This window comes from Triturus cristatus, chromosome 2_1 (assembly GCF_964204655.1).
Source record: "Triturus cristatus chromosome 2_1, aTriCri1.1, whole genome shotgun sequence".
NCBI classification, from domain to species: domain Eukaryota; kingdom Metazoa; phylum Chordata; class Amphibia; order Caudata; family Salamandridae; genus Triturus; species Triturus cristatus.
The window spans coordinates 996,514,066-996,529,269 of NC_140581.1; the positions used below are offsets into that span (position 1 = coordinate 996,514,066).

Sequence of the window (15,204 nt, forward strand, 5' to 3'; positions counted from 1 at the left end):
TTGACAGGCCTTTGCACCAGGTTATCATGAGGGTCCTGCCAAACTGCTGTAGCATCCACTAGTAAGCCAAGAGTTGATCCTGAGTCGAGAGGAGCTGAGCCCAGCTCATTGTGTTTTGTATTCTGAAGGAACACTCTGGAGGCTGATATACATAGCTGATCTGCTGTCAACAGCTATGCACAGCACAGGGCCCCAAGAAACTCTAGAGCAAGTTAGCTTTCGCATGCCCTCATAGTGTAGTGCATATAAGTACCATTAGGGTGGTAGGCTGTTAGGAACCTTCTAAAAACATGTTGGAACTAATCATTGTATTCTTGATGTTATCAGCATGCACAAATGCGGTTTAAATTAAATTCTATGTGGTTATTATTCTTGTACTAAGCAACAGAAAAAATCTGTTGAAATAAATACTTTAAATACATAGTGTCTTTCTTAGTGCTGTGCTTGAGTGTGCTATTCTAAGAACAAAGTAGGATTGGAATTACGAGTATCCCCGAACCTTTTATGGAACTGTTGGTAACCCAAAAACCCACAAACTCCACACTTGCAGGATGCTCAGTGGGTAGTGCGGGACTGCAGCAAAAAAAATGGACTTCTTACTCGGTGATGATGCACTGAACTAAGTACTTGCACATGCGGGTTAGGAAACCAAACCCTGCAGACCTGGGTCCTACAACCCAAGAATCGCACCACTTAGATCTGGACAAGAGAGACTGAGGAGCCAGACCCGAGTGTTGATGTCTTACAGGCTGGTCTCTGGCAACAATGGCTTAACTCCCTCAGGAGATGTGGTCTGCCTTGGTCTGGGAACACTTAGGAGGTTGGAAGAACTGACATTGCTGGGTCTGCAGCAGGACTGTTTCCTTTGGTGTAGACTTAGTTTTCATGACCAGAGCTTCAGAGCTTAGCACTCAGCCTTCATGTGCTCAACTTTAGAGACCCTAGAGAATGCTATCTCTTGGCTCACATGCCCACAGGCTGCTGATAGCCCCGAGGAATGGACCCCCTTTTTCCTTGTCAGTACTGAACAGATCTTCTGGATAGAATTGGTCTCTGATGCACCCAGTGCCTTAGTCATTGGTGCAGGAGGGTTTTCTTGCAGCAGAATGCTCAGCAGGTGTCTGCTAACACCGTTATGGTCGGATATGGGGTACTTGGTGTCTCACCTAAAGAGAAACTCAAAAGGTATACATTCATAACACTATCTCACCACTCCCAACAGTCATTATCCCAAATATAATCTGAAGCACTGAAGACCCATCGGTCAAGGGTGCTGGTTCCCAATTTTGGTGCACAGTGTGCCCTCTGGCTAGGCACAAAATAGTCAGCAATTGTTTTCAGACTCACTGGGTTTGAAAACTTGAAAGATGACCCTGAAGAATCCTAAGAAGAAGGAGTCAGTTCTGAAGCTGGCACTGAATGTCTGAACCCAATGGCAGAAGAAAACAATCTAAGGGGAATATTTGCCCTAGTGCATTGTGGACCAAGGGTGGAGTCACAACAGATCTTGTGACTCAAAACTTCCAGGCAAAATTCTTGATGGCAGGAGTATGCAGAGTATGTGAATCTATAGCTATACTTGCTATAAACAATACATTTATCAATATATTGGGGAGTAGTGGGGGATCCACCTTTGAACGAAGGCTGAATCACGCATGCCTATACAACAAAGGCTTTACCACAAATGTGTCTTAAGATGCAAGCCTTTACCGTGCAGGATTTAACAACAAATATGCCTTTACCACGAATTTTATTGTAAAAGCATGAATGGTAAAGGCGTTTCTGCAGGCTCATTCACACACACGTTCAATGTACGTAAATTGTACTATGTGTGAATCATACCGGGTCAGGAACAGGGGAGAGATTTGGCCTAGGAGTACAGCTTTAGCATTTACAAATGAACTCGCCACATCTTCACACGAAAAATACTTTTACACTTACCAAACCGTACGTCATATGAGAAAGTTGTACTATTCCTTCAGAAAACTTGACTTCTGAGGAGACTCACAGACAAGCGTTCAAAGTTCCTACTACTTTATTAAATCCTTTACTTTACAAGGAACATGACACGGAGGTACGTTATATCATCCTGGACTCTCTTCTAAAAAGAACAAGCAGTCCTTTCCAGCACCAGAGTCCTCCCCCACTGACATACACTGTCTAACAATGCTGCTGACACACTTCCTAAATTGCCACTGCAACAAACAGTACGCATCGCAGTCATTGAGCTGTGACGAAAACAAGGTCTGACACAACCGTGTCCATCACACGCACCTATATTCCTGGAAAGCAGTGCATGGCAGGCTCGCAAACTCCGGGATTCGTTTGTGGTAAAACAAATATGGATTATACTTTCCATTACACTTTTACCACACATCTTTACCAAGCATGCCTTTCCCACGAAAATTACGTTGTGCAGGCAGGCGTGGTAAAGGCATACGAGTGGAAAAGGTTTTAGTTGTAAAGGCATGCGCTCTAAACATGCTTGCATAGTAATGATGGCGTTCTAAATGCATGCGTTCTTTTGGCATGCTTTATTCCATCATATAACCGTTGGAGGCTGGTGAGAATTGATGGCAGCATTTAAATATTTTTTTTTGTCTAAATACAATGACATTATACAATGTAATTGATGTATTCGTATAAACCAAACCAAGCTGTAAAAATATTTTGCTGTTGATCGCTGGTACTGAAAGCACTCTGCATGTCCTCATGATTTACATCCTTATTTATTATTGTTCACACACAACATACCTCCACTGCTCTTTCTGCCAATGCTATCAAAGATGCCAGATGGAACTTTCACAATACTGCTCCCACAAGCTGGAGATTCTGGAGAATTCTGGGCAGTTGGACTGGAGGGCATCTCCACATAACCATCTGCAAAGTTAGCTAAACAAATGAGCACCACGTTCCTAAATACAGACTTGATTTACACATCAAAAATACAGGACAGATTATTTAACAATTTAATTGAAAATGCATTTACAAACCAAGCTACATAGCTTATGAGTAAAAAGTATTTTGATGGTCAGTTTCATATTTGTGCAGAATTTCTATTTAATAACACTAAATAGAGCAATTTTTTTATAGACATTCTAGAATGCCACTCCACCCCATCGGAGACGATCCAAATGATGTGAAAATGACAAGAGTGCACCAAGAGACCCCAAAATGATGCATATATTGCATTGCCCCATATAAATAAAACTACAAAGGAATTACACACTGCAGGAAAGGTAGACTCCCATTTCCAAGTAAATCCCTCAAAGTACAAATATTGTCAATGGGACACCAATTAGCCCCATGAACCCTAGTCAATGGTAACAATCCCTACATTATAGGAACCACGTCTATTTACTGCAATGCTTCGCTCCTGAGACAGCCTAGCAACATCTTTCAGGACAATCACATATTTGGACTGTCTTTGAAGCTTGGCCATCCCTCCTCATCAGAAGGACAAGACAATGTAGGCAAAATGGGGATCCCTGGAATTCAAAAGAGCCTGTCCTTGGAAAGCAAAAACATCAAAATTAACAGGCATGTCGAGCACTGACATTCCTTAGCTGACTTAGATCTCCATCTTTTGCAGTTTTCTCTTGTATTCTTTGAAAGAGATGGGTTACTTATTTTTTTGAAACTTATTTTTATTGGCATTTGTTAGTTCTTTCGTTACATATCAGTATTGGATCACAATATCATTAAGCACATGTTTTCAGTCAGGTGAAATCAATCTTGACATTTATAATTATCTTTACTGCAGTTGTGTGTAAGGTAACAGGTGTTTGCCGAATAAAAGATCAAACCAGGGAGGGGGGGAGAAAACTAGGAGCAGTCATGGACTATTAGAGAAGGATCAGCTAGACTGTATCACCGGTGATCCGTAAGGTGACCGGTGGAGCTGCGCATTGGGAACCCCTGGCCGCAGTACGACGAAGCAGGCGGACATACAGCATAGGCGCAGACCTCGGGGCAGCGGGGATAGGAACCTAATCACTCCAGGGTGGGTGTACAGTATTAGGGGGGAGTGTCCTCCGGGTGGGTGGGCGTTGCGCTCTGCCGCGTGGCAGTAGGGGTGGTCACGGTCGCGTTCCGATCAGTTAGGGGCGGGACTTGTTTAAACTGATGCATCAGCAGCGCCCATTCCAGGGAAATCGGGGTTTTACGTGTGCCCTTCGCCTCCTCTTCCCGCAGGGTATCCTCCTCAGCCGCAGACCATTTGAGTACCGCCCCCCTCCATGCCGCCAGCGGGGGACCCGTGGGGGAACGCCAATGCATAGCTATGCATCGTTTAGCCAGGAGGTGTGCTAAGGAGACAAATCGTATGGGCACTTTATGCCGCTTCTTCCGGCCCATTATTCCTAGTGCGCAGTACTCCCAGGTATCTAGATGGGACAACCCCGTAAGATCCCGGAGGGTCTCGTGGATAGTCGACCAGTATGCCCGGATCCCCAGGCACGACCAAAACATATGGAGGAAATCAGCGTCTTGCGCCTGGCAGCGGGGGCAAAGGAAGAGTGTGTCGGGGTAAAAACGCTGGAGGCGCGCTGGGGTCAAATAGGCCCTGTGAAGAATGTGATATTGTATGTTTTTGAAACTAGCATTTCGAGACACTTTTTTGGGGAATTCGAGTGCTCTGTCCCACTCATTGTCGTGAAACGCCCGCCCCACCTCCTCCTCCCAAATGGTCCTTAGGGGCGTCAATGATGAGGGTATCAACTCCCGGATGGACTTGTACAACCAAGTTGTGAGGTGGCGACCCCGTCCCATTCGCAGTATCATGTGAAGGACCGGATGCGTGGGGGGCTCCCCTAGCGTGAGATCATAGTGTGGTCGAAAATGGCTGAGGAGCTGGCGGTGCCGCAGGAATTGTCCCGGGGGGAGATCATGTTCATCAATGAGTTGCTGAAATGGTCGGAGGTGTCCCTCCGCGAAAAGCATTTCTGCCTCGGTGACCTCCCTAGATGTCCACTCTCGAAGCATGGCAGGGGTGAAGAACTGGGTATCTTTGGGCCAGCCCACCAGCGGAAGCAACGGTGAATACGAGGGCCTGTCAGGTGCGAGCCGGTGTATGCGCCGGATGCATCCCCGGGCCACCTCCACTTGGAGTGGGTAAGTCCCCGCCGGGCGGGATCCCGGCACAAGCATACGACATAGTTCCGGTGTCGTTATCTGACCCGTGGCCGTGTATGTTTCAGACGTGTGCCTGCCGGCTGTCCAATAGGAGAGCCATTGGAGCTGCGCCGCTAGGAAATAGGCTTCGAACGAGGGAGCTCCAAGACCGCCTTGTGTCGTGGGCAATTTCAGTTTCGCCAGTGCGATTCTATGTCGTCCCTTGCCCCATATTAAGGATCCTAGTAGGGTATCCAAATCTCTAAAGAAGGAGCGAGGTGGTATCACAGGAAGATTAGTAAAATAATAGAGTAGACGTGGGACCAGAACCATTTTCGCTAGGGCCACGCGGCCAATCGGGGCTAGCGGGAGTTGCCGCCAAAACCCGATGGTGGAACGTATAGAGGCGAGGGCCCTACGATGGTTACCCTCGAAAAGGTCAGAGGGTGAGTGATATAGGCGAATCCCTAGATAACGGGGAGCCTCCGCCGTCCAGTTTAGTCTCTGATCCCCGATCCACACCTCTTGAGGGGCAGAGTCGGGGTGCGGGGGATATACCACAGATTTCTCCCAGTTCACCTTCAAGCCGGAAGCTTCTGCGAACTCGGTCAAGGTGAGCCCGAGGGAAGTTAGGTCCGTAGTGACGTCCCGTATATACAGGAGGAGATAGTCTGCATATAGCGAGACACAGTGCGTGGTGTCCGCGAGCGGTATGCCCCAGTCCCGTCCCTCTCTCCGGAGACGGATAGCCAGGGGCTCCACAGCCAGCGCGAATAACAGGGGTGAGAGGGGGCAGCCCTGTCTGGTACCCCTGTGTATCGCAAACGCCGAAGAGATACGACGCCCAATGCGGATTCGGGAGGTGAGTTTAGTGTATAGAAGGCGGGTGTAGGCTACCAGCTTGGGGCCGAGTCCCGCACGTCGGAGAACCGAGAACAGGTACTGCCACGTCAGTGTGTCGAAGGCCTTCTCGAGGTCCAAGATCAGGCACGCCGCTCTGGGGAAACGGTCGCCAATCTGGTCCTGGATATGGAACAGACGTCGTATGTTCTGGGAGGTATTCCTGCCCGGTACGAATCCGCATTGGTCAGCGTGTACTAGGGGACACACCACCCGGGAGTATCTTTCTGCCAGTATTTTCCCTAGAATTTTGCAGTCGGCCGTAAGGAGCGTTATGGGTCGGTAAGAAGCTAACGGCTGTGGGTCGCAGTTGGGCTTCGGGATGGTGACAATTACCGATTCTCTCATGGATCTGGGTAATTCGCCTGCACGTAGTGCCGTGTCCAGTACCGTCGATAGACGGGGGGTCAGTAGGGGAGCGAAGGTGACATAGTATTCTAGCGGGAACCCGTCCAAGCCCGGGGCTTTGTTTCGGGCCAATGTACGTATGGCGTGTGTGATCTCTGAGGTATGGATGGCTGTGTCTAGGTCCGTTTTCTCCGCCGCGGAGATCTGCGGGAGAGGGAGAGGGTCGAGGAAGCGATCGATCGCCCCCTGATTCCATGCTCTGGGGCGGTCATAGACCTCCGAGTAATATTGACGAAATTCTTGCAGAATCTCGTCCTGGGAGTGTACCAAGACGCCGTGTTGCGTGCGTATGGACGTGATGGGTCGAACCTCCATGTCTTGTTTTGCTAGCCACGCTAGCAGCGAGCCCGTCTTGTCGCGGTCTTTGTGCATCCGAGTCGCCTACGTCCGAAAGTTGTATCGCCGCATATCCGTACACGCTCCCTGATATTCCAATTTAGCATGGGCCAATTGCGTTACCGTTGCCACCGATTGGTCGGTGAGTTTTGTAGCGTTAGCAAGCCGTATCTCAGCTTTCTCGAGGGCCTGTTCCAGGGTACGTTTCACCCCGGCTCGCTGTCGAATGCAGTCTCCCCTGGCCACCACCTTAAAGCGGTCCCACTCGATCAGGGTGGAGGATGCCGACCCCGCGTTTCGGGCGAAGTATTCTCGGATACTACACTCCTGTTCGTGGGTGAAGACCGGATCCGCCAGACAATCGCGCGGGAGGCGCCATGTGGGGACGGGTGGGTGTGGGGGTCTCCATTGAAGACCGAGTACATGTGCATCATGGTCGGATATAACTCTACCCAGGTAATCCGTGTGACGGATCTGAGGGAGCACTGCTGCCGTGCATAAGAACCGGTCCAGCCGGACCCGGAGATTGTGAGGGGCAGAGTAGAAGGAGTACATGCGTGTATGAGGGTAATGTAAGCGCCACGCGTCCGTAAGTGACCAGTGTGCCACCCATGCCTTAAATCTATCGATTTGTCTGTATGCAGGGGAGCGTGGCAGTGGGAGGTAGGAGCGATCTAAGTCGGGATCCAGGATACAATTGTAGTCTCCCCCGAGAATCCAGGGCACATGTGTGAATTGGGCTAGGGTTTTCGTAAGTCTGTCCCAAAATTTATCCTGGTCCACATTCGGAGCGTATATACTTCCCAATAGGACGGCCTGTCCGTCAAGTAGTCCCTCCAACAAGACAAACCTACCCTCCCTGTCTACCACCCGCTGGAGTTCCCGGAACGGGGTACCCGGTCTAACCCAGATTAGCGCGCCGCGGGCAAATGATGAGTAGGTTGTAGCGCAAACAAGGCCCCGCCATTTTGCCTGCACCCTGCTTACCTCCGCTGCACAAAAATGGGTTTCTTGCAATAGGAGTATGGATGCTGCTTGGCGCTTCGCATAGGCGTAGATCGCATAGCGCTTGCGGGGGGTGTGAAGGCCGCGCGCATTTAGCGTGAGTATGTTAACGTCCGTTACTCCCGTCCTCTGTGCCATGGGTGGTATGTCGTGTATGGGGACCAAGGGGGTTCCCTGCGCCGCTGCCTGTATATGAACCAGTGATCCCGGCCTCTGGGGCATTTGGTCGGGCGGATGTATGGTGCCATGACGTGTGGGGTGTGGAAGAACTGGGAAACAAACGGTATGCTGGGGTACGGGAAACAGTCCCAATGCAAAGGACTCAACATCCGAGGGACGATGTGTCCAAACTTCTCCCTGTAACGCCGGGGGAGTGAACCTATTCTATGTGTTGGGGGGTAGCGACCTGAAGCTGAGCGCTTATGTGTCTAGCAGGCATGCAAGAGGATCATTGCGCGGCGCTAGGGATGTGCCAAGCTCGGCCTCTGCAATGGTGGGTGCATATTGGCTATAACTTGTAAGGATACAAAGTAGGCAGTCCATTGTTCTTAAGAGCATCATGGTGAAGAGGGGGACACCTGCCCATCCAACAGTCCCTCTGCCGTTTGAGGGGTGATCCCAGAGGGCACCACGGAGCCCACCCCGGATGCGGTATCGTCACTGTCATTTTCACCCTCGGAGGAGAAGATGTGCGGAGGGCGATCAATGGAGTCGGTCCGCTGGGTGGATCTGAGGTCTATGACCGCCTGTAATGCTTCCCGTCTCTCCTTCATGATCTGCTCCAGATCCGGCGAGTCATGGGTGCCAGGGGTTGCTTTCATTTCTGTGTGGCGAGGCTTCGTGGGGCGCTTTTTCGTTGCTCGGAAGGTGTTGTAGGGTGAGCCGGTTCTGGGGCGGGTATCGGGCGTCCGTGTACAGTGTTGTTCCGCCCATTCGTGCGCCGCCTCGGCGGTCGTGAAAAAGATTGAAGCGCCCTTGTAGAGGACCTTGAGGCGAGCTGGATAGAGTAACGCATACTGCATGTTGTTGTCCCGCAATTTCCGCTTGACGGCCAGAAAAGTGGATCGTTGCTGCTGCACCGCTCGAGCATAGTCTGGGAAAATCATCACCTGCTTGTCCTCGATTCGGAGAGGCGCCGCCTGCCGTGCCGCTCGGAGCACCACGTCTCGATCTCGAAAGTGCAGGAACTTAGCGAGCAGTGGTCGAGGGGGCGCTCCGGGAATGGGCCTCCGGGCCGGCACCCTGTGGGCTCGTTCGATCGAGAAAAACGCGGTGCGGTCCGCCGCCGGGGTAAAGGATTTGATCCAAGTGTCCAGATAGTCTATGGGGTCTGCTCCTTCGATCCCCTCCGGGAGCCCCACCACCCGAATATTGCAGCGTCTCGAGCGGCCTTCCAAGTCCTGAGTCTTTTCCTCCACTGCTGTCAAGCGGGTGAGGACGCCCTGGATTGTCAACTGTTGTTCTTTCAGTGCGGGCTGCATTTCCTCTATTGTCCGTTCCTCCGCCCGTACCCGATCCGCCAGCTTGCGATGGTCATCCCGGAGCAGATTAACTTCCGTCGTCAACGTGCCGAGCCGTTCCTCCATCGAGATCCGGGAGAGTTCGATAGCTGCGAGGACTTTATCTAGTTTGTCCGAGATGGAGAGGTCCGACGAGGGCCCGGTGTTAGGGGACCAAGTAGAAGTTTTTGGCATCTTTTCCGGCGCGGTCTCCGGCACCGCACACTGTTGCGTGGACCTTGGTTTCCCCATGGCTGGGTGGTACTGGGGAGGCAGGCCCCCCAGGGGCGGGACCCGTGGGCCCGGCTGGCCTCGGTGCCTGATCGGGTGTAGAAGACGGGGATGGTCCCCCAGCAGGAGGGGGGGGGGGGGGGGGAAAGATCTTAGATATGAGCTGGATTCATGTACGCCTAGAGGTCCAGGAGCGAGGCAGTGTCCGCGGAGTCAGGGGGGGGGGGGGGAAGAGTCCTCACAGGAGCGTTTTGGTCGACGAATCACCCCTCCGCTATGGCGTCTCCGTGCCAGCTATACAGCCGGGTCAGTGTGTGTTACGTCACGGATACCTCTTGTAGCTGTCGTCCTCGTGGGGGCCCGTGGGGGGAACACAGCAATGTCACGCCACGCACAGGCGGCCCCACCCAGGTTAGAGAGGGGGTGCGCCCGATCGGCAATGTAGTTTGGGGTCCCAGCGACTCCAGCCCCGGCCCCGGTCTCCGTTGCCCCCACACCACGCACCTTATGCTCTGCGGACCAGTAGCGTCTTGGGGGCCTCCCGCTGCGTCTTCCGCTGGAGGGGGGGGGGGCTCCTCACCGCAGCGCCCCACAATGCAGGAGCTCTCACCGCGGGTCGACGAGTCGCTCAGGCGGCCATAGGAAGGTCAGGCAGCGCCTCTCGCCCCCATCCGGGGAAGTCCGGGGCCCCCACCGATGTGCCGTGCCACCACTCCATTGTGGTCGTAGTTACAGAAGGCTCCTGGGGCTGGCCAGCGGGGGAGAAGAGGAGGTGGGGGAGGGGAGACGGCCAGGTCCGCTCCCGGTCCCCGCGCAATGACCACTTGCGTGAGGGGGCCGGCACACCCCTGCACCTCCGCCGGGTGTTTCAAGGTCCGAGGGGTCCGGGCTCCGTTGCGGGCAGGCGCGGCTCTCAAACGCCCGCCGTTGTGCTCCCGTGTCGTTGGCAGATCGCTAACTGTGCCACCGGCGCCATCTTAGATGTCGCGGCGCAGGAGGCTCCCCGCGCCGCGGCTCCGAAGCGAAGAAGTCTCTCCGGTGTTTGCGGGTCTCCGCTGGCGCCGCACCCCCAGCTGCATGGGTTCCACCGGATCCGTGACCGGTTAGCAGTCCCGGTGCCGCTCTCAGGACCACGACATAGGCGCCCGAGACAGGAGCCTCAGAGAGTCATGTCCGCCATCGTGGCTGCCGAAGCCACGCCCCCCCACCAGAGATCGGTTACTTATAACTACCATTCTGCAATGTTGGTATATTTTTTAGATTCGCATGGTTAAATTATTCCCTGTGGTTAGGCTGGGAATCCTCAGTAGTCAGTATTTAAAGAGCAGTGTTCACATGCACTCATTTAACATCGGTTTAGGTGTGCACATTATGTAGTCTCTCCTAGTCACTTTATAGCCTAAACTGTGGACAATGAGGTGAAAGGACATTGAGCTATGTTTCCTCTAAAGTTTCAATTGCTCATAATTCTTTAGCAAAAAGAGTATAAACATTAGAGCCTCTTGATATGGGAAAGTGAACAGTAGCACGTGAAATATTTGAAAAATGCCAAACTTGGGCTACTGGAATCAAAGGTAATTTTTTATAATCAAGCATAAGATCTATCATTGTTTCACATGCTTGAATTAATATTTCAAAAGCAATACAGCAAAGAGTAATAACATTGGAAAGCATGATGAAGCTCAAGTTATTGAAATACCAGTGTAGTTTCCAATCTTGACAGGATGTTGAGACAATAATGCTTCATGAAGGAATGGGTAGATGTTCACGTTCATTCTTTAGCAATGTCAGTAAGAGGAACCTAGCCTTTTGTGGAGTGGGGCCCTACCTTACCTTTCAGGGGTCTTCCAACTGGTATGTAAAAGAGTGATGCAAGCTGCAATCGAGCATGAAATGCCTTGTTTAGAGAACAACTGGTTAGATCTATTAAAGTCTTTAGTTTTATCCATGTACATTGAAATCAAAAGAATGTAGGGGTCTTTCGGCCACTGAGGAAGGCTGTGGAATTAACTTTGGTAGGGGCTCCTTTCTTAGTGAGGAGGACTGTAGTCAGCATGAAATGTGGAATGAGTCAGAGAGTAACTTTGTCCTCTGCTGAAGTTCGAAGCATTTCCTTTGACAGAAAAAGTCAGAATGTCTGCCATAAATCAAGCTAACGTAACAAGCAAGAAAGCAGTCTTCCAGAAAAGCATCTACAAGGACACTTTGTGAACTCTTCAAGAGGTCCTCTAGCACAAAATCAAGCACCAAATTTGACAAGTGGCAGAAAACAGTGCTTTCATGAATGCTGTGACCACTTTGGTGACGAAGTGACAGCGAACCAGAGGACCTTAAGTGTTGTGATGTAACTGCTAAATACATCTGTTCAGACACATATTTTAGTCCCATTTAGGTAAAATTCTTCTAGTAAGTGAGGATCTTGTAAGTTAGTTTCTAAAAAGGTCAATGTTATTTGACCTTGCTTGGATGCAGAACATTTTCCCCCACCATAGTGCTAAAACAATGAATATATGTAAGCATATATATACAGGACAGGAATAATGCGTACTACTACGATGCAAACTCTAACTAGATGTACCTAGCAGGTATGTAGGTGTAGAGCCAAGAATCCCCTTGAATAAATCCAACCCCATTACCTGATGTGAGAGAACGAAGGACCCCGTCTTGGTCTCCAGATGGACACCCCGCAAGGGATGTCAGACCAGGGCGTGGGAGAGTGTCTAGTGAATAGATGTAAATGACCACTAGAAAGTTCCCTACACACACTCTCCAGAGATTGAAGGACTGTAGCACCAAAGAGAACCCAACCCAACTGACTGCCAGAGAAAGGAGGTGGTACACGCGTGGGAGGGAATTAAAAACAGAATAACTCCACGCGTGAGGAACACAGGTGGAACAACATGAGAAGGCAGTAAAAATATAGACCTTAACCACCCTAAAACGTGGACTGAGTGGAGAGCCAAAGGGCTCGAAAGCCGAACCACACCCCCTGTGCCAAAAGAAGGTGCGAGAACACGCCACCAACCAACCACTAGGACGAAGGGGAGGCCGAAGGGTCCCACGTAGAACAACACACCCTACCCCAGAATGAGGTGCGAGAGCACACCTCTGGAAGACCAAGGGCACCAGAAAGTGCGGCTAGGTGGAAAACACCATAAGAAAAGGTCTTCACAGAGCGGGGAGGATGGGCGGGCGTTAAGGAATCTGCGGCTAGACTGAGTCTCTACCAGATATATCGTTACCGAAGGTAAGTAACTCTTCCATCTGATAGAGACATCTAGCTGCAGATTCCTTAGCTTAGAATAGATTCCAAAGACATACCCTATAGGAGGAGGGTCTTCGAAACAACCATCAAGTTCTAGGAGAACATAAACGTCAAGAGGCTGACTAAACACGGTGGGAACCGCAATGCCAGGGCAACTGACATGAGACCCAGGAAACTCCGCAAGGAACCTGAACAAGGGACGGCAAAGACACCAAATCCGTGTGAGACCTCTCTCATCCAGACACAGACTAAAGGAAATAAAGAACTAGAAAGGTCAGTGCCAACGTAAGAAACAATGCAGTGACTCAGTCAAAGAAGGATTCCAGCACCGGTCCCTATGATCCATGAGGAACGAAGCCCCAAAGGGGCAAATCAACATGACAATGGTAGAGCATACCGCCTGAACATACACCACAGCGGATGCAAAAATGAAAACAGGCGACAGTCCGGTTAAGACCAGGAGCTGCTACAGGAGGCCCCTGCGTGTAAGAGAACACACACATCAACTGTGTACCCCCTAGAACATGTGACAACAGTGGCAGGGCCGTACCCAGAGTCTAGTGCCAACAGAGTCACCATGGAGCAAAAGCTCAGTAGGTAGGCATGCAGCCAAACGTACCAAAAGGTACCACTGTGAGGAGATAACCTGCAAAGCCAGGAACACACAGAGGACTGTTTTCGAAGGAGAGAGTGAGCAAGAAGGCCAGATATTAGGGCAAAAAAAAGAACCTAGTATGCGAGCAGCCCCGTGGCGTGTAGAACCTATGACATATACACAAAGAGACAGGAATGTTGTCACACATACATGAAGTGATGAAACCCTAAACAGGGGAGACGCTCAAACGGTACCACTGTACCGGTGTGAGGCATAACAGTGAGAGAATGCATAACAAACAGCAGTACCCCGAGGGGGAAGAAACCATGAGGCAGGCGGAAACCTAGAACACGATACTGACAGTAAAGGATTGAGAGAAGGCACAGACAGAAGCCTGTCGCCAAAAAGCATACACCGCCATAGACCGACACCGGCTACCAACAAGGAGAATGTCGAGAACTATACATGCACAGTAATGCTACCTAAAAAAACAACTGTGACAGAATGGGAGTAAGAACTCAGAAAAGCAGCAGATGGGGAGCCCATCACCAGTGCTACAAATGTGAGTAAAAACCCATACCCCGAGAAAAAGCCTGGGTGGAGCACAAATCCGGTGGCAGAAAGTCATATACAAGAGCCACTCATAGAAGAACTAAGAAATATGCACAGGGCAGGAGTGGACAAACCGGACCCCCTGTCCTTCAAGAAGCAAGGGACCGGAGAACCTGCTAGGGAAGTGGGGAGGAGGCAGCACACAGCCGAGACAGAGTCGGCGGAAACTCCCCTTGCCCTAGGCAAGAACCCTGACAGCGCTTGAACCACAAGAAAAGACGAAGAGCACAACCTGTGTGCACCAATACGGCAAGTATTCACAAAATATAGAAGAGACTGTTCGGGAAGGGACAGAGGGACTTGCCCCCCAGGGGCGCATGGCCACATGTAGACAGGCAAGACAGGCACAGCGAGGCTGTAAGAACACACCAGGAATAAACAGGCGTGACAAAACCCCAACAAACCAGCAGGGAAGAACGCCCCAACCATAGACAACCAATTGTAACCCCCAGAGAGAACCAATCCCATGGATCTCACCAGAGGATACATCCTACAACGGTAGGAAGAGTCAACATGCGGCAAAACGTACCGGGTAAGGAAGAGTAGCAATATAACAGCCAACAAATACCCCACATAGGGTAAGGCACAACCCTACAAAAGAAGGGTCCCTCTTGAGATGAGCTTGTAGACAAAGGCTCAAAAGAAAGGTAAACACAGCTTAACCAGAATAAGGAAAGAAGAGCTGAACAGCCACACAACCCAGCACATTTGTAACCCATATCAGGTAACAGAAAAGAAAGTGACGGCACCGTCACGAAACCAAAAATCCTCCACGAGGATTAAAACCTGGGAAGATAATCAAACAGACAGGAGGCACCTGATCGCCAAATCAGCATGGGTGTCAAAAAGAGTGACCCCATCAAATGGTAGATCTCTAAGCCGCTCCTGAACATAATCTGGGAAAACGCCATCGCGTGACCACGCATTTGCGGCGCAAGACAACCGACCTAGCCATAGCCCGACCCACGGAGTCAGTGGTGTCCATGGCAGACCGAATCGAAAATTGCGCCATATCCAGGGTCCCCCCCCTTTCCTGGCTCAGATCATTCCTAACTGACCGCTCTCAATCAGTCTCCCTGCAGTCCTTTGTCTCCTCTGCAAAACCACTGAACTGTGGTGTCCCACAGGACTCCGCACTTAGCCCCCTACTTGTTTATGTTTATTTATCACTCTAGCTCAAATTGTTGAAGCCTGCGGAGTCCTGTGATCTCCTGAGCTGACGACACCCAGTTAGTGTTATC

The 15,204-nt window shown here is 50.9% G+C and overlaps 1 protein-coding gene across 2 annotated transcripts in view; it reads right to left on the reverse strand.

The window, feature by feature from the left end:
- DENND4C (DENN domain containing 4C) overlaps positions 1–15,204 on the reverse strand; it is a 1,124,311-nt gene that overhangs the window by 331,154 nt on the left and 777,953 nt on the right. For both annotated transcript variants that reach the window (XM_085634595.1, XM_085634603.1), the window contains one exon: positions 2,755–2,880. In XM_085634595.1, coding sequence (XP_085490721.1) covers positions 2,755–2,880 — 126 coding nt within the window. The remainder of the gene's footprint in view (positions 1–2,754; positions 2,881–15,204) is intronic.